Source organism: Onychomys torridus, chromosome 16, assembly GCF_903995425.1.
Source record: "Onychomys torridus chromosome 16, mOncTor1.1, whole genome shotgun sequence".
NCBI lineage: Eukaryota > Metazoa > Chordata > Mammalia > Rodentia > Cricetidae > Onychomys > Onychomys torridus.
Window position 1 is genome coordinate 42,935,817 of NC_050458.1, and position 18,052 is coordinate 42,953,868.

Sequence of the window (18,052 nt, forward strand, 5' to 3'; positions counted from 1 at the left end):
TCTGAGCTCTGTGGCAGCCCACCAGGCTTCCTTCCTCCCTCTGCTTGGCACTGTGCTCTCCATCAAAGATAACAGGATGTCATTTTGACCCTGCCTTTTCTAACTCCCATTCCACCTTCTGTTGCAATTGACTGCTTTATACTCCACTTGTCTAGATGGACAGGTAATGCTTATTGAACACAAATCTATAAATATAAGAGGACAAGAGCTAGTTGCTCCGGGACACTATCTAGACCAGCACATCTCCCCCATCTTGAGAGGAAGCTGAGAGTCACACACTGAGTCTCCTGTCACAAACATGTTGACTTCATCTCCAAACCATAGGTTGTTTGACTTCTCATGCAAATCTGCCCTGTCTACCCCCAGAACTGACCCATCACAGCACACAGACATTCACTTCAATGTCATTGGTCTCTCAGGTGATCTTGTCCCATTGGAGGACAGGCTCCTTGTCAAGAACTTGCCATCACCACCACCATCTCAACATCATCTTCATCACCATCATCATCACCATTATCACTATCCAGAGGTCCCTGCTGGAGGACACAAGGGCAAGTTGATACTGCTGACTCTGGGAAGAATAGCCCAGAGGTCATAGGGACAATTCCCTCAGGGGAGGGGATATTGGCCACTTGCTGTGGCTTCTTCAGGCCAGAACCCCCACTCTGGCTTTTCCCATATCCACCTCCCCAGGTTTCCTGTCTTGCATTGCTGGCTCTTCTACAGTTCTGCTGTTCACATCCACGATGTCTCCATCCCACTCCCCACTCCTTAGGTTGTAAAGACTGGGGGCCCCTTGTTTGAGACTCCAGGTTCTGTCTTTTCCTTGAATCACTGGCTATTTGCATTGATCTCGCTGTGCTCAGCCACAGAAATATAAACTCGTCAATGCTCGGTTCCATAGACTTTATTTCAAGCTCTTTCCCTTGTAAAAAGTATGCCTCCACTGTTCCCATCACCCACCCCCTGTCATCTCCCCTGAATTGTTAGCTGCTTGGGGGAGGGGGTCACTGAGGCAGGTCTGACTGCAGAGCCTCGTGCATCTGCTCAAATTCCTGCAGCTTTCTGTCCAGCATTTGAGCCAGTTTCCGAAGTGCTCCAGCCGACTCTGTCTTTGCCCCATCGAATAATTCCATTGAGTCAGTCACAAGGTGGTACACATCCAATGCAAGGAAGATACTTGTAAAGCCTATTGCCCTAATCGTCCCCCCTAAGGCTTTCCCCACGTTTTTTGAAGTTTCAGCAGAGATGCTCTCTGTGGCCTGTGCTCCAATTCGAGAACTGGCTCTGGCCATCCTGATGGTATTGATCTGCTCCTTAAGGGTTTTACAGGCACTGACTAAATCCAACCCCGTATTAACAAGTTTCACGCTAATCTTAGGCATGATGGTCATAATCTCATGCAGTATGTCCATGCTGGCTCCAACCAGGCGGCTGGCTTCAGCTTCATCTGATGATCTGTTGGACTCTTCCACAATGGTGGTGGTGACACTGGTCATACCTGCTACCAGCCCCAAAGCAGCTGCTGAGAGCATCAGGCTGGTCCCTCCTGTGATGGGTGTCAGAACTAGACCCAGGATGCCCAGGACTCCAGACACAGTGCTGGTGGAGTCAGCCACCACACTGGAGATGGTGCAGTCACTGTGCACCTTGTCAAAATGGTCAGCCAGATCTTGGAGCTTCTTGATGTGTTCTTCAAGTTTGCTTTTCAACTGAGGAAATTCTTCCAAAAACCTCTTTTTCTTCAGCTCCTTTTGAGGTCCATCATTTTCATCTGTGGGCTCCTGTGCTAAATGCTCCTTCAGTGCATCACGCAGTGCGGCTTCCCTCCTCGCTGTGACAGAACAGGTCAAGTGCATGAGGAAAACAGGCTTTAAAAAAACCAAACTCTTGTTCAAAAGATACCTTCATACTAAAAACCCAACAGAAAAGGATTTTACAGAGTTCCATAATTTCACTATCTACCATGAACATTTGGTACATCATAGATACCCATGGTCATTAGTCTATACAGGTCAGTATGTAAAGTGCAATCTTGACACTGTAGGGACAGACTCTAATTAAAATTCCTTCCCTCAAGGTCAAAGTCATCACTCCCTGTGGGAACCCTGTAGATGAGTACAGGGAAGTGAGATTAGAGCCAATATTGTTTAAGTGAGAGAACTGTGTGTGTTGTGTGGGATACCCCTTTCCCAAGAGTCTCTGCTCTGCCCTGAGTTGCTGGGAAGTCATCTTCAGTCCATGCAGTATCACCCTGCAGGACTGTCTGTGCTTGCCTGGGGAGCTCTGCAGTAGGATAGACAGACCAAACACAATCTGAAAAGCTCCCAGACCTAAGCTGTCAAAAGCTCCATATCCGGCTCCATGTGACAACACATTACTTTAAAAGCATTGCATAAAACTCCACCACCGACTGTACACAGTGTCTGTATTGGGTAGAATTGGGTCCCATATGTAAGATTCTTCATTTAATATTTGCAAAAATTTCAAAGTGAGGAAATGCAGGATCTGAGAAACATCTGTTCCCTAGAATTTCTTATGAAATGCTCAACCTTAATGATGTGGGGTGTGGTGGGAACTTTGGAGCCATTTTCTGACCTGCAGAGGAACTAGAGGCCAAAGGCATGGACCCTCAGAAGATTCCCATGAGGCCTGTGTCACTGGGAATTGATCTGTATCTGGTGTCCCTGTTAGGGATGTCCTGTCTCCTGTACTCACTGCCAGACTGCTTTAAGTGCCTAGCTCTCTCTGCATACAAAGTGGCTCCATGTCTGTCGCGTAGGGCAACAATTCTGAGCAGTGTCCTCCTGGTGGCTGGACCCTGATTCAGGATGAAGATTTTTTTTCCTAAGGTGAGCTTCCTAGTGTGCAGTAGTCATGTGATTTCCTGGTGTGCAGCAGTCATGGGATTTCCTGGTGTGCAGCAGTCATGTGATTTGTCACACTCTCGATGTGGAACAACACTGTGTCCTGAGGACAAGAAGCTTTGGGCTTGAAGCTCTCCTTGATCTGGCTTCTGGGTGTTTTCATCAGCTCATTTAAACCCTCTATGCTCCATGGCCAACTGTAACTATGTGATAAAAATCTTATATGTGAGTTCCATGGGTCATTCTAGGTGATTCCTAATCCTGTAGTTGATTTGGAGCAATCCTTCATCAACAGCTGGTGTCAAAAAGAAAAGAAGACTCACTGGGACCTTCTCCTCAGATTTGCCCTTTAGTCATCTTGAGAATTTAAAACAAAACAAAACGAACAAACAGATCCCACAAAGCCATACGAGACTCCCCACCTCCCAGATCATATTGCCTGCTGTCTGCCCTGCCGATGCCCAAAGCCCTTTCCCTCCATGGCTGGAGCTCACAAGGCAGTGGCTGAGAGCAGAAGAGATGCCACTAACACAGGCTCCATGGTGACTCCCACCCATCACTCATTCCTGACTCACCACCTGGAAGTTCTAGTTCAGGGTCCTGCAGACAGGTCACCAGGCAAACAGACACCACAGGCTGTGACAGTGTCACATTTTAACACAGCAAGGTCACACACCAAAGTGCTAGGATTCTAGGGACCGCCCATAGTAACCAGTAGTCTGGAAATCCCCTGAATTTGGACAAGGCAACAGGAGAAGTATTTTCCTCTGGGATGGGGATATGGGGTACTCAGACTCTGGAATTATGCAAGCTACCCTCAAACTATACTGACTTTGGACTCTTTGCATAGCCACAGGCCTTCCTGATTTTCTGGGAGCTTTACAAAAGAGAAGAGAGTCCCAAATGCCACCTGAGAACTTGGCAGCAAAGATAAGAGCCCTGAACACCCAAGCAGATCCCTGCACACCCATGGACCATGCAGTCAGGGAAGGTTGGGGAGGGGAGATAAATGTCCCTTCATTCTCTTACACATCCTCAGCTGGGCCTCTTCTCTGTGCCTTCCTTTCCTCTCTGTCCTTCCAGCCCTGCTGTGCTAGCATCCCCATACACCTCCCTTCTAGGGTCATTCTCACTCCCAACCTGGGCCCTGGCTGTGACCCTGGTCCTGGTCGCTGGGCTTTGGGAAGGATGTTGGCACTTGGCTTTCATTCCCTGACCTGTAGCTCCTCCCAGGCTGTCACCCAGCTCTGTGCAGCTGCACTGTGGACTCTCTGCCTCCTCAGCCCACAAAGGACCCTGCTATTGTTACACCTCCTTAGATGGGAGGAAAGGGACTAAGTCAAAACCCAGGGACATGGGTTGATCATGTCTACACTTTTCTGACCAGTCTCAAAATAAATTCTTGAGTCCTCAGTCCTACAGGAGACCCCTGGGCTTGATCTCTCCCCACTTTCACAACTGTCTTTCAAAGCTAACCTTCAGGTCATCCACTGTGTACTGCCCACATTCTGAGAACTCCACACCCATATTCTTATTTCCTCAGGCTACAGTTTCATGATGGTGAAACTTGGGAAGTGGTAACTCATTTACCAAGGTTACATCACTAGTCGATGACAGAAGTGGTAACTAGGTTGCCAAGGATGCATAACTAGTAGGTGGCAGAAATGGGCCTGACATCTTGGGCCATATCTTCAACTGATGTAAGGGTGGAATAATATGATGGAGACACTCCCCTTGGATGGTTGAGAAGGAGTCTCCATAACCCCACCCCCTGTGACTGCCTAGAGTGGGTATGCTCAACCAGGGAAAAATCCCTCATCCTCATGGTCTGGCAAGAAGTCCTGGGTGCACCATGCGGGTTACCTTGACAACTCTGCTGTCTCCACAAATGCTTTCCAGGCACCATCCTCAGTTATCAGGCTCTTCAGATCCTCTCTGCAGAGTGTGTCCGTGAGATAATCAGTGAGTTCTTCAATGCAGCGTCTTGCCACTATTTACAAGAGAAAGAATGAGGTTAGAAGCCAGTGCGGATGAGATTAAATGGTAAGTGGCAGCAGGTGGACAGATGCCATGTTCCCGAGGATTTGCCTATGGGTCCTAATGGGATCTCCAAGGTTGGAGGTTTAATTATGTCCCCCAAATCATAAAAAAAAAAAACCTCTTAGGATCAGCAACTGTATTTGGAGACAGAACCTTTAAGGAAAAAAAGTAATGAAGCCCAAATGATGCCATGAATATAGGCCCCTACTCAGTGGGACTGGGGTCCTTATGACAATGAATACCAGAAGTATTTCATTATCTTTTATAAGTACACATGTGTCTCTGTGTCCACCTCCGTCTAGGCTGTTTCTTACCCTGACCCTTCTCCACACATACAGAGGAGACACCATGTACAGATGTAGTGACCCTGCTCCCTCTGCACACCAGGAAGAGGGTGCTTACTGTGGCCAACTTGACATATGTTCATCATGGATTTTGGCTTCCACTGCTGCGAGAAACCACAGGCCTTTTGTTGAAGTTCCTTCTTCCCTTCACTCACCATAAGTCTCTTGTCAAACACTGTGGTACCAGTGCCTTCAAATGTGACTTTCGAGCCTTTAATGTGTTCTACATTAACTCATTCTATCAATAGTAGAATTTTCCAAGAAGGTGGAATTAACATCAGTGTATATTGAGCATGAGAGGACTCATATCTCTCTGACAACATGGAGAAGGAATCCATAACCGCTTGACCCTTTCATATTTCATGTTTCTAAAGCCAGGATCACATACAGACAGCACTTCCGTGGTTGGCTGCCAGCTTGGGATGGAACCTTGTCACATCCAACCACACCAGCAGCAGTTAAATATACTGAAGCAATTGCTTTCGAGAAACAAGAAAGCTTTGGGCTTTCTCCCTTCACAAGCTGAAGCTTAGCTGGCTGGGGTCTTGCCCAGGTTGCACTATCCTGTTCCACTGCAGAGCAGGAGCTTCTCCTCAGTGTCCCCAATCTCCTTGACAACAACAGCCATGGGGTGACATTGAGCTTCCTAGTGCTCCTTTTGTCTCCAATGAAAAAGTCAATTATTTATATATGCATATATGTGTATATATATATTTACATTTTCATCTATTTATATACATATACTTATAGAAACAGCAAATATTTACTACCCTTACTACACACACAGACTAGATACACACACACACACACACACACACACACACACACACACACACACACACTGAGAAATATAGAGGGAGGGAGAAAGAGAGAGAAAAAAGAGAAAGAGGAGAGAGCAGAGAGAAAGAGGAGAGAGAGGAAGAGAGGGCAGACAGAGGGTAAGAGGGGAAAGAGATGGGAGAGAGAGAGAATAGAGAAAGGAATAGGGGAGAGAGAGAGAGAGAATGACAGAGAGGGAGAGACCAATAAAGACAGCAAAAGAGAGGAGGTGGAGAGAGAGGGCTGAGAGATGAGAAGAGGGGAGAAAGAGAAGAGAGAGAGAGAGCAGGGAGAGAGAGAAGGAGGGAGGGAGAGGGAGAGAGAGGGGGGGGGGAGAGAGAGAGAGAGAGAGAGAGAGAGAGAGAGAGAGAGAGAGAGAGAGAGAGAGAGAGAGAGACTGAGACTGTCAGGTTCTTCCCAGCATGAGCTAACTCTACCAAGCCAACATTTAGTACTTTTCTGTTGCTGAGATAAAACACCATGACAGAAATATATTAATGAAGATTTGTTTGGGTTTGTCCAGAGTGGCAGGAAAGGACAGAAGCAGGTGCTGGAAGGTGAGAGATCACATCTCAACCACACCTAAGAAGCATAGACAGTACTGAAAGGGGCAAGTCTATGGACTCTACTTTATTTTGCTTTATTATATTTTTGAGACAGGGGCTCAGTATGTAGCATTGGCTGGCCTGGAACTCACTGTGTAGATCAATCTTGTCCCAATGCCACAGAGATCCACCTACCTCAGCCTTCCATGTGCTGGGATTAAAGCATGCACAGCATGCTCATCAGGGCTATGAACTCTAAGAGCCCACACACATGGATGGACATTCTCCAGCAAGGCTCCCTGTCCTGTGTGTTCCATAACCCCCCAAATGGTAACACCAACTGGAGCCCAAGTATTCAGTGCGTGAGCCTCTGGGTTATACTGTTCAGTCAAGACAGCACATTTATATACACAGGGACAACACATAGGGGGGCCTGTAAGACCAAAAGGACCCACTTCAGACAAGAACAGGGTGACACATTTCTACTTCCTTGGGACTGTTGTGAGCTGGAAGCAGCCAGAGAAGAGGAAATTGACTACCTTCTAGTGCCATGAGGGCTTCTGGGTGCACAGCGCCAACCACAGGATTTCTGACAGGTTTCCTACAGCTCTCCAGGTATCCTGGCTGGAGGGAGGACAGAAACACAACAACAATAATTACAACTGTGAGATGAAATGGGGACAGCTGCAGGAAGAGAGGTGGAAGGGGACAGAGGCCCAGTGGTTCCACCAAGGTGGCAGTGAAGGACCAAAGGACTGCCAACCAGAGTGTTTGTCTTCCAGCAGGCCCTGCACTGCGCCTTCCAGATGTCAGTCACATGGGTCAACCCTCATCCTTCACCCTGACCAAGTCAGAGCCCTTCTGTCCTGTTATTGTCATTGAGAACGTCACCAGCTAGGGACTTGGTATATATATGATTTACACATTGGAGAAATGGGAATAGATGTTCTGTCAACTACTTGCTGGGAACATGCAATCTGATGATAATAGCAAGCATAATCTCTACGTCTGTGACACACAGGGCTCCTCATACACACCTCATTAGGGGACCTACATCCTCCATGAGATAAGGATTACTGTGATCCCCCATTTTAAAGTGGAGGGAAGACCATAAGATTTTGTTGACACCCTAAGATTTCACAGTAGTGTTATACCAGATACTTAACCCCAAGATGTTTTGATTGACACCCTAACTTTTAGATATGAATCTCCACTCCCTTAAACACATCATTTCTTCCTCTCCCCATGTGACTGTGAATGGCTTCTCACCCACATCAGGGTCTGTGCCCCGTGACAAGGGTTAAATTCATGGGGGCCACAATGTTCTCCCAGAGCCCACACCTTCCCTGTTGTGCAGGATCCTGCCTCCCACCAGGGCTGGAATCCTGTCAGACCCTGTCCCGTGCCTGCTCTGGCCCTTTCAGGCCTCTGCCCTCCTCCCTAAGTGTTCAACCTTAGGCAGCTTCTAATCTTCATGTTCACAGCAGCTGAAGGATATTTTCTTGTAAGAAACTTCTGCACTGGGTCATTTACTGTAAGATATTTCTAGAAGCAAATGACTGGATCACAGAGCCTCAGCATTTAACTTTTTCATAACCTGAGGCTCACTGATGTATAAATAGAGTATGAGACCCACACTCACACAGGCAGTGCACAAGGGTGGGCACTCTTGTGGTGATATTTTATTTGTGCTTTAATAAATAAAGTTTGCCTGGAGATCAGAGGAAAAAGCTAGCCATTATAAGTAAACACAGAAGTCAGGCAACGTTAGCACACGCCTTTAATCCTATCACTTGGAAGGCAGGGATCTGTCTGGATCTCTATGAGTTCAAGGCCACACTAGGGAACAGAGCCAAGTGTGGTGATGCACTTCTTTAATCCCATCACCAACCATAGAGGTCTGGAGGTCTGTACAGATAGACAGGAAGTGACAGAGTTGGGCAGGAAGAGGAAGTGATGTAGTTGGGCTGAGAGAGCCAATGAAAGAACAGAACAGAAAGGCATATAGGCGAGAGTATAAAGGAAAAAGCTTTTTTTGGAAGCTGAGGTGTCAGTGAGGTGAGGTTGGCTGGTGGCCCTTTCTATCCCTCTGATCTCTCTCAGCTTTAACCCCAGTTTCTGGCTCTGTGTTTTTTATTTAATAAGACCATTTAGAAATTCGCCTACACATTCTACACATCTCATCTACCCTTAAATTAACAGGTGATTGTTGTTGTTTGTCCTACTCTTTTGGGGGGGTCCCATTACCCAGCTCCCAAATAAATCAACATGGAGTCTTATTCTTTCTTATAAATATCAGGCCTTAGCTTGGTTTAATTCTAGTCAGCTTTTCTTAAGTTAAATTATCCTGACTACCTTTCGACTCTGGGCTTTTTCCTTTTCTCTTGCTTCTATAAATCTTACTTTTACTCTTACTCTGTGGCTGGCTGTGTGGGTGGGCGGGTGGCTGGGTGGCTTGGTAGCTGGCCCCCAGCATCTGCCTCTCCTTGTTCTCTCTTGCTCCTTTTGCTCCTCCCAGATTTCTCCTCCTATTTATTCTCTCTGCCTGCCAGCCCCGCCTATGCTTTCTCCTGCCTTGCTATTGGCCATCCGGCTCTTTATTAGACCATCAAGTGCTATAGACAGGCAAAGAATCACAGCTTCACAGAGTCAAACAAATGCAGCATCAATAAAAGTAACACATCTGTACATTGTTAAACAAATATTCCAGAGCACACACAAATGTAACACAGCATAAAATGACATTCTACAATAGCAGATCTGACCGCACATGGGTAACCTCAGAACTGCAGAGGCTGAGCAGGGGGGTTGCTGCCAGTTTGAGGCCAGCTGAGGCTTCACACAGAGACACTTGTTCTAACTAAGAACAAACAGCACCGAGGGCTGGGGCTGCAGTTCCATATGGAAAGCCCCTCAGTGTGTTTGTGGCTCTGGCTTCAGTCCCTAGTGCCACCATGGACAAGCTAACCAGCTCCTGTGCAGAACTTCAAGGTCTCTTTGATGACATTCCCTTCAGAGATGGGGAAAGTGAGTGAGTGTGTTCAGAGAGTATGACAGGCAGGCAGAGGGGCATTGATCAGCTCCCAGCTGCAGGGGAGCCAGGGCACATGCAGTGACAGCTGGAGGTGACGTGGGCTTGTACACCCTGAACTCAGGCTACTCTAAAGCTTACTGAAGGATAGCACACACTGTCCTTCCAATGACCTTTAGAGTGTGCACCACTTGTGCGCCTGTTCACCTCACCGACATGGCTGTGCCAGCCTGCACCTCCCCCTGGAGCCCCTCCCCTGCCTTCCAACCAGTTGACATGTCCATCCGGAGTCTCCTTGCATCTCAGATGTGCACCTGGTGACTGGAGTCAAGGGCTCTGGGAGAGGGAAAGGGGACTGAGAGAGGGCTCAGTGCAGAGTCCCCAGGACCATCACACCCCAGCCTTACCTAACACTGGGGCAGACTCTGCAGCAGGGCAGCTCTAGTGGAACAGAGGGGCCCGGGAGTGTTAAATCCCCAGGATTTCTCTTCAGTTCAGAGTCAGGGCTGTTGTCCCCCTCACCTCTCTGCCCTGACTGCTGTGTGACATGGGGTTAGTCACCCTTCTCTGTGTCTCTGTTTTATCCTGATAGAGGGAGCCAGGATTGCCTGCCCTGCTGAGCCCCAGCAGGCTGCTCTCCACCTATGGTGCTGGAAGGCTGTGCAGTGGTAGAGAGGGCACAGGAGACACTGGTCCCTCAGATGCCAAAAGTATGAGAGAAGGTGGAGGATCAGGATGGACATGTCACTGGTTGGAAGGCAAGGGAGGGGCTCTAGGGCCCCACAATGATACTCTGTCTCAGGCAGACCTACAAGTAGGATTGGGCCTCAGGCAGTGTGGTGATCCCATCTTACGGATTCCACATCCTCTCCTGTGTTGAGGGCAGGGGAGGAGGATGGAGGGGTGGACAGACCCCATTCTAACTGCAAATCTGTCCCTGCTGCTGCTGAGCCTGTAACCTGGGCCATTGTCTCACCTCAATCAGCTCATCCATAAAATGGGGCCATAGCCCTCCTGCTCCAGAGCCTTTGAGAGGATGAACATTTATGCATTGAGAGGTGGCATGTTCCCCAACTCACCAAGGAATCTTCCTGCAGCCAAGTTTGAATGGGTCCCGGCTGTCCTTAGCTGTGTGGATCCAGTCACCAGATGCACATCTGAGACACAAGCAGACACAAGCTCTGGGCCTGATATACCCAGTGCTGGAGAGTGGAAAGTCTTGTTTTGTGGCCCATGATGATGAAACACCCACCAGGCATGAGTCCTGCAAGGCACTGCCCTACTGATGACCCTTGACAGGAGCTGATACTGCCCACAGCAGCCCTGGCCTGGGTGAGACACAAATAGAGCTAACAATGAAGGTCGTGGGGGAGACTTCAGCTGGGCTTCCAATTGCAAGAAAAGTGCACACAGCTGTGACTGGGATGCCATCAGAGTGCTTGCTCCCAAAGGAGGGACCTGGCTTGTGGTTGATTTCCGGGAAGGAGAAAAGGTGGGTGGATGGTAATGGGTCACTGAAGGAATACTCCACCCCAGGCCTGTTCCTAGGAAGGAGACTTGCAAATCCCCACCCAAAGTTCCTATAGCACACATTTTTTGCAGACATATGATGGCATATTTTGCAATTGAGACACAGGTGTACCCTTGGAACCCACGTGTGTTGACGCTACATACTGACAGATAGAGATAACACTACAGAGTCATTTTAGAATGGATATGAACTGTAACCTGTGCCCTGTGGATGGCTTCAAACTTCACCCCTGTGGTGCCAATTCTATGCTGAGATACCTGGAGACCTGAGAGTCTTTCTGACTTAGGATTTTTAATGCTAGATGCTGAATTCCTGTGGTCTCGGGGCCTAGTTGGATCTTCATACAACTGCCATTAACTTACTTTACCAATTGATTGGAGTTTTAGAACACCTTCTCTTTTAATGTTTTTGTTTTATTTTCTTATTCCTTCTATAGCCTTTTTTCTTCTCATTCTTTCCTTTTTGTCTGCACAACTTTATTTTTGAGTAGTGGACACCACAGTGAGTTGCAGAACCATGAAAATATCCAATAGAGATGTAGAGCTGGATGATCTAGACCCACTGAGCAGTGCATAAAATGAAGTGAAACATAACTGTCTACTGTCTGAATGTGGACCTTGGCTTGAGTCTTGAATGGTCCTTGAACTGTGGTGTAAAAAATCACTACCTCTCACTACACCTGTTCCCACCTGGAAATAATCACAGCCCATCCCCCCACTAGCAATGATATCGTGTTGATTTGACAAAACATCGAGATGTTTAGCTGTTCAGAAATGATTCTAAAACTCTAATCCATCAATAAAGTAAATGAGTTTCTGGCAGTTGTATGAAGATCCAGTGTCACCTGCTGTCCTTCTCTGAGAAGCTGGATGGGGATGGCCAAGTCTCAGGCATACACATCTGTCAAATGTGGCCCAGAACTTGTGGGAGTAGCCAACCAATGACTGGTTTAACTTGAGGCCTATCCCACAAGAGGGAGCCCACAGTGACACTGCCTGGCTGAACAGGTACTGGAGACTGGATAGCCCAGAGACCTGGGGAAGAACCAAACATGACCAGCAAATGATGTTGATGATGATGATGGTGTGATGATGATGGTGGTGGTGGTGGTGGTGGTGGTGGTGGTGTAATGGTGATTGATGATGGTGATGGTGATGATGATGGTGATGATGATGGTGATGATGATGGTGATGATGATGATGATTGTGTGATGATGATGGTGGTGGTGGTGGTAGTGGTGGTGGTGGTGGTGGTGTAATGGTGATGATGGTGATGATGATGATGATGATGATGATGATGATGATGGTGTGATGATGATGGTGATGATGATGATGATGATGATGATGATGATGATGATGATGGTGATGATGATGATGATGGTGATGATGATGATGGTGATGATGATGATGATGATGATGGTGTGATGATGATGGTGATGATGATGATGATGGTGATGATGATGATGATGTGATGATGATGATGATGATGATGATGATGATGATGATGGTGTGATGATGATGATGATGATGATGATGATGATGGTGTGATGATGATGATGATGATGATGGTGTGATGATGATGATGATGAAGAAGTAACAATGAAATAATTTCTAATGGTATTATGTTGTACTTAGAGATCAGTGCCTTGCCTAATTTTCCACGGAAGAGCCTTTGTCTGCATCAGATGGGAGCAGGGGTAGAGACACACAGGCAGACATTATTGGGAGAGAGAGAGTCTAACTTGGAGGCCTCCATTTGGTTGCTAACCTTGGAGTTCGGGAACCCCCATAGAAGAGGGGGAGGAAAGAGGGTAGGATCCAGCGGGGATCAAGGAAACTCAGAGAGGATGTGGCTCACTAATCAACTAATATGAGCAGGGCTCATATTGGCTTATAGAGAGTGAAGCAGCAAGCCTGGAGCCTGTCGGGGGGGGGGGGGGGGGTCTGGACCAGGTCTTCTGCATGTATGCTAGGGTAGCTAACTTGCTAGTTTTGTGGGACTCTGATCAGTGAGAGTGTCTCTGACTCTTTTGCCTGCTCTTGGGACCCATTTCTTCCTACTTGAGTGCCTTGGGCAGCCTCAATATGAGGGTTTGCTCCTTGTCTTATTGTATCTTGTTGTGCTGTGTTTGGTATCTCTTGAAGTCCTCCTCTTTTCTGAAGAGATTATGGAGAGGTGGTGGATCTAGGGGAGATGGGAGCTGTTGGGAGAGCTTGGAGGAGTGTCTCAGTTGCAAAATATGCAAAATATCACATGTCTGCAAAGAATGTGTGCCATAGGAACTTTGGGTGTGGATTTGCAATTCTCCTTCCCAGGAACAGGCCTGGGGTGGAGTAATCCTTCAGTGACCCATTACCATCCACCCACCTTTTCCTCTTCCCAGAAATCAACCACAAGCCAGGTCCCTCTTTTGGGAGCAAACACTCTGTTGGCATCCCAGTCACAGCTGTGTGCACTTTTCTTGCAATTGGAAGCCCAGCTGAAGTCTCCCCCATGACCTTCATTGTTAGCTCTGTTTGTGCCTCACCCAGGCCAGGGCTGCTGTGGGCAGTATCAGTTCCTGTCATGGGTCATCGGTAGGGCAGTGCCTTGCAGGACTCATGCCTGGTGGGTTGTTTTCTGGTGAAGGGCCCCAAACCAACACTTTCCCTTCACTTTCAGGCCTGTGGTGTATCAGGCCCAGGGCTCGAGTCTCCTTGCATCTCAGATGTGCACCTGGTGACTGGAGTCGAGGGCTCTGGGAGAGCAAGGTTATGGCCCCATTTTGTGGATGAGCTCAGCAAGGTTAGACAATGGCCAAGCATCAGCATGGCTGGACTTGAGGTCAGAATGGGGTCTGTCTGTTGCTCTCTCTTCTTCATCCCTGAGCACAGTAGAGGATGTGATACCCCTCAGATGGGATGGCCACACTGTCTGTGTGACCAAATCAGCATTGAACTGTCACCACAGTACATTTTGAAGCCACCCTCATGCCACAGGCTACAGTTTCCGTACAGTAAAAATTGATTAGGTGAAATTATCCCGATCCAACTTTACATGATGTCAACACACCTTAGTGGGTTTCGAGGCTACACTCCGGTCTCATTTGCAAGATATGCCAGCATGTGTCTGCAAAGAAGGGTTGTGGTAGGAGCTTTGGTCATTTCTGACCCACAGAGGCCCTGCAGAGGGAAGGCATTGACCTTCTGGAGGGAGGAAGATCCCGACGTTTCCTTGTGAAGATACCCATGAGGCCTGTGTCACTAGACTAGATCAGTTGTCGGTGTCCCTGCTAGTGATGTGCTGTCCCCTGCCCTCAGTGCCAGGTCTCCACAAGCTCCCAGCTCTCTGTATATTCAGAGTAGGTCCTTTTCTGTCCCCTAGGACAACAGTGCCAAGTGGGCAGTTTGAGCACACTTCACAATAAGACGGTTCTCTTCCAGGGTGGGCTTCCTGCTGTGCAGCAGTCATGTGATTTGTCACACTAAATGCAGGGCCACACTGTATCCTGAGGACTATAAGAAGCTTCAAGCTTGGAGCCCTCCCAGGTTGCACCCCATGGATCACTTCCTTGGTTGGTTTTAACCTGTGCTCTTTTTCTGTGGTCAACTAGAACTACGTGGTAACCATCTTCCATGAGAGGGTCCCTCCAGAAAATTCCTAGCCCTGTGTGTAAGAGTTCTGTCCTTAATTACAGAATCATCAGCCTAGGATGAGGCCCAGTCTAAAAGGTGGGCAGGCCCTCTGTGCATCCCTTTTTCTCTTTCTGCTCTCTTCTCTCTGCGTGGTTTCTCTATTCTCTCTCCCTCTCTCCCTCTCTTCCTCTCTCCCTCTCTCTCCCCCTCTCCCTCCCCCTCTCCCTCCCTTTCTCCTTCCCTCTCTCCCTCTCCCAATAAAGCTCTAGAAAGGTACTGTGGCTCCTGTTTCTTCCGCCAATCAGTACACTTCTCCATCAGCATGGCCGCCACAAGCACCGGCCAGCCGCCTTAACCAACGCTGTGATTGGTCTAGAGAAGTTTATAGCTTGCAGTTGGTATCTGTCTTGGCTAGTTTTATGTCAAGCTAGAAGTATCTGAGAAGAGGGAAGACCAATTGTGAATCAGGCCATAGGCAAGTCTGTAGTGCATTTCCTTGATTAGTGATAGATGTTGGAGGGTCCAGCACATTGTGAGTGGTGCTTTCCCTGGTCTGCCATAAGAAAGCAGGCAGAGCAAGGCATGGGGAACAAGTCAGAAAGCAACAGTACTTTGTGACTTCTGGATCAGCTCCTACCACCAGGTTCCTACCCTGTTTGAGTTCCTGCCCTGACTTCCTTCTATGATGAGCATGATGTGAAGGTGTGAGAGAAATTGCTTTTGATCATGGTGTTCATCACAGCAATAGAAACCCAAACCTACATAGTATCAAAATGATACAAGTGCCCAGCAGTGGTGGTGCTCACCTTTAATCCCAGCCCCTGGGAGGCAAAGGCAGGTGGATCTCTGTGAGTTCGAGGCCAGCCTGGTCTTCAGAGCAAGTTCCAGGACAGCCAGGGATACATAGAGATACCCTATCTTGAAAAAATAAACAAATAAACAAGCAATGATAAAAGCAGCTATTTAAGAGCATTGCCCTGGACTTGGCCGCTCCCTCTGACAATTTACAATGAAAATAAAAACCAAAAAAATTCCTCAGAGCCATAAAAGAGCCCACAGATAATTTTGCCTGCCCCCTGCTCTCTGCAGATGCCCACAGCCCATTCCTTCCCTGAATAGAGCACACAAAATCCACCACTAACCCTGGTTCCCTGCTGGCTCCCACCCCTTACTCATTCCTGACCCACCATGACTGAGGTCACCATGCTCACAGACCCCCATCCATAGCTGGTAACAATGTCACATTTTAATACAATAAAGCCACATGCAAAGATGCAAGTCATAATATGTAGGTCTGAAATCCCATCAAATTGGACAAGATAGTAAGGGAAGTATTTTCCTCTGGGATGGGGACAAAAATTCAGACAATTGAGTTATGTGAATTGTCCTTAACCACTATGGCTTTGGAAGGTGTCTCTAGCCACACGCCCTTCCTGATATCCAGAGATCTCTGTGGACAATAGAGTTCCAAATGTCACCTGAGAACTACTCACACAGACCGTGTGTGGAGGGCACTCATGCACAGCTCTGCACACCCATGACGCCTGAGGTCAGAGCAGGCAGGGGATTTAAGTATCTTCTTCTAGGCCCTTGACTGCCTTCCATTTTGTGCCCTCAGAAGCTCCCATGCCACCCTCTCCTCCCAGCCCTTCTACAATGGCCTTGTAATTCCCCCGTCCTTAGACTCTTAGTGCTCCCTCTTGAGCCTGGCCAGTCGTCAGAAAGAACAGAGAGAGATACTCATGACATGTGCCTGTGAATGTCAAGAGTCACCAGTGTAAGGTTTGTTTCCTGGCTTACAGACATCCTGGCAGTCTGGGGCCAAGGAATGCCACAAAGTCACACAAGAGGGCTGGGGAGATGGCTCAGAGGTTAAGACCACTGGCTGTTCTTCCTGAGGTCCTGAGTTCAATTCCCAGCAACCACATGGTGGCTCACAACCATCAATAGTGAGATCTGGCGCCCTCTTCTGGCCTGCAGGTGTACATGCAGGCAGATCATTGTATCCACAATAAATAAATAAATCTTTTTAAAAAGTCACACAAGAAACCTAACACAAGAGAGCTATTGAGGAGAAAGGCACAAATTGGGGCTGCCTCTGAATGGGAAGATAGACAGGAGAGGGCAGAGCTGAGGTGGGGTTTTATAGGGTTTCTGGAGCACTCACAATGTGCTAGTAGAGCTTAGCCAGTGGCCAGAAGTATTGGGCAATTGGGAACATTATCCATCCCCACTGAGTCACAGGGGTGTAGATTTCCAAGTCTTAGGGGATTCTAAGTCTCCAGATTGGGAACAGGCCATGGGCGGGGTAATGGTTCACTGACCTGTTAAACCCTAAACCCAGTTTTCCCCTCTTCACAGATCGATGGAAAGCCAGGTCCCACATTTGGTGAACAAACACATTTGGTGACATTACAGCAAGAGCTATGTCCCTTTTTCGTGCCAATTGACGCCCAGCTGAAGTCTCATCCAGGACCTTCATCGCTGCTGTGGGCAGTATCAGCTCCTGTCATGGGTCATCAGTAGGGCGGTACCTGGCAGGACTCATGCCTGGTGGGTGTTTCATCATCATGGGCCACAAAACAAGACTTTCCACTCTCCAGCACTGGGTATATCAGGCCCAGAGTTTGTGTCTGCTTGTGTCTCAGATGTGCATCTGGTGACTGGACCCACACAGCTAAGGACAGCCGGGACCCGTTCAAACTTGGCTAGTTGGGGAACATGCCACCTCTCCACCCCCCACACACATAAATGTTCATCCTCTCAAAGGCTGTGGAGCAGGAGGGCTATGGCCCCATTTTATGGATGAGCTGATTGAGGTGAGACAACGGCCCAGGTTACAGGCTCAGCAGCAGCAGGGACAGATTTGCAGTTAGAATGGGGTCTGTCCACCCCTCCATCCTCCTCCCCTGCCCTCAACACAGGAGAGGATGTGGAATCCATAAGATGGGATCACCACACTGCCTGCGGCCCAATCCTACTTGTAGGTCTGCCTGAGACATAATATCATTGTGGGGCCCTAGAGGGAAGGAAGGCAGTGTTTGCCAGTGTTCAGTCACTTTGGACAACTACAAAACAGAAAAAGGAATTGGAGGCAGCATGGGACACAGAGCCCATCAAAATGTGTGGCATGGACACCCAAAGCTGGCCTTGGGGCGCTGTTGCTGAAACAATGGGAACCAGTGACAGGTTTCAATTAAGATATACAAGATGACTAAGGGGTTCTGGCATCGCTGGTCTTTGCTTGACTATGGGATGGGG

The 18,052-nt window shown here is 48.1% G+C and overlaps 1 protein-coding gene across 1 annotated transcript; it reads right to left on the minus strand.

Annotated features, from left to right (window-relative positions):
* Positions 1–1,007: 1,007 nt before the first annotated feature.
* LOC118596710 (apolipoprotein L3-like) lies at positions 1,008–10,614 on the minus strand. The gene is made up of 4 exons (XM_036207590.1): positions 10,501–10,614; positions 10,054–10,087; positions 4,731–4,857; positions 1,008–1,830 (listed from the first exon to the last, which is right to left on the minus strand). Exons 1-4 carry the CDS (start codon positions 10,612–10,614, stop codon positions 1,008–1,010), a joined length of 1,098 nt encoding a protein of 365 aa, XP_036063483.1.
* Between the last annotated feature and the right edge of the window lie 7,438 nt (positions 10,615–18,052).

Coding starts and splice junctions, on each gene's coding strand:
- LOC118596710 (XM_036207590.1), bottom strand. CDS start 10,614: ATGGCCCAGGTTACAGGCTCAGCAGCAGCAGGGACAGATTTGCAGTTA. Junction 10,088..10,500: donor CAGGAGAGGATGTGGAATCC/GTAAGATGGGAT, acceptor CTGTTCCACTAG/AGCTGCCCTGCTGCAGAGTC. Junction 1,831..4,730: donor GAGACAGCAGAGTTGTCAAG/GTAACCCGCATG, acceptor TGTCACAGCGAG/GAGGGAAGCCGCACTGCGTG.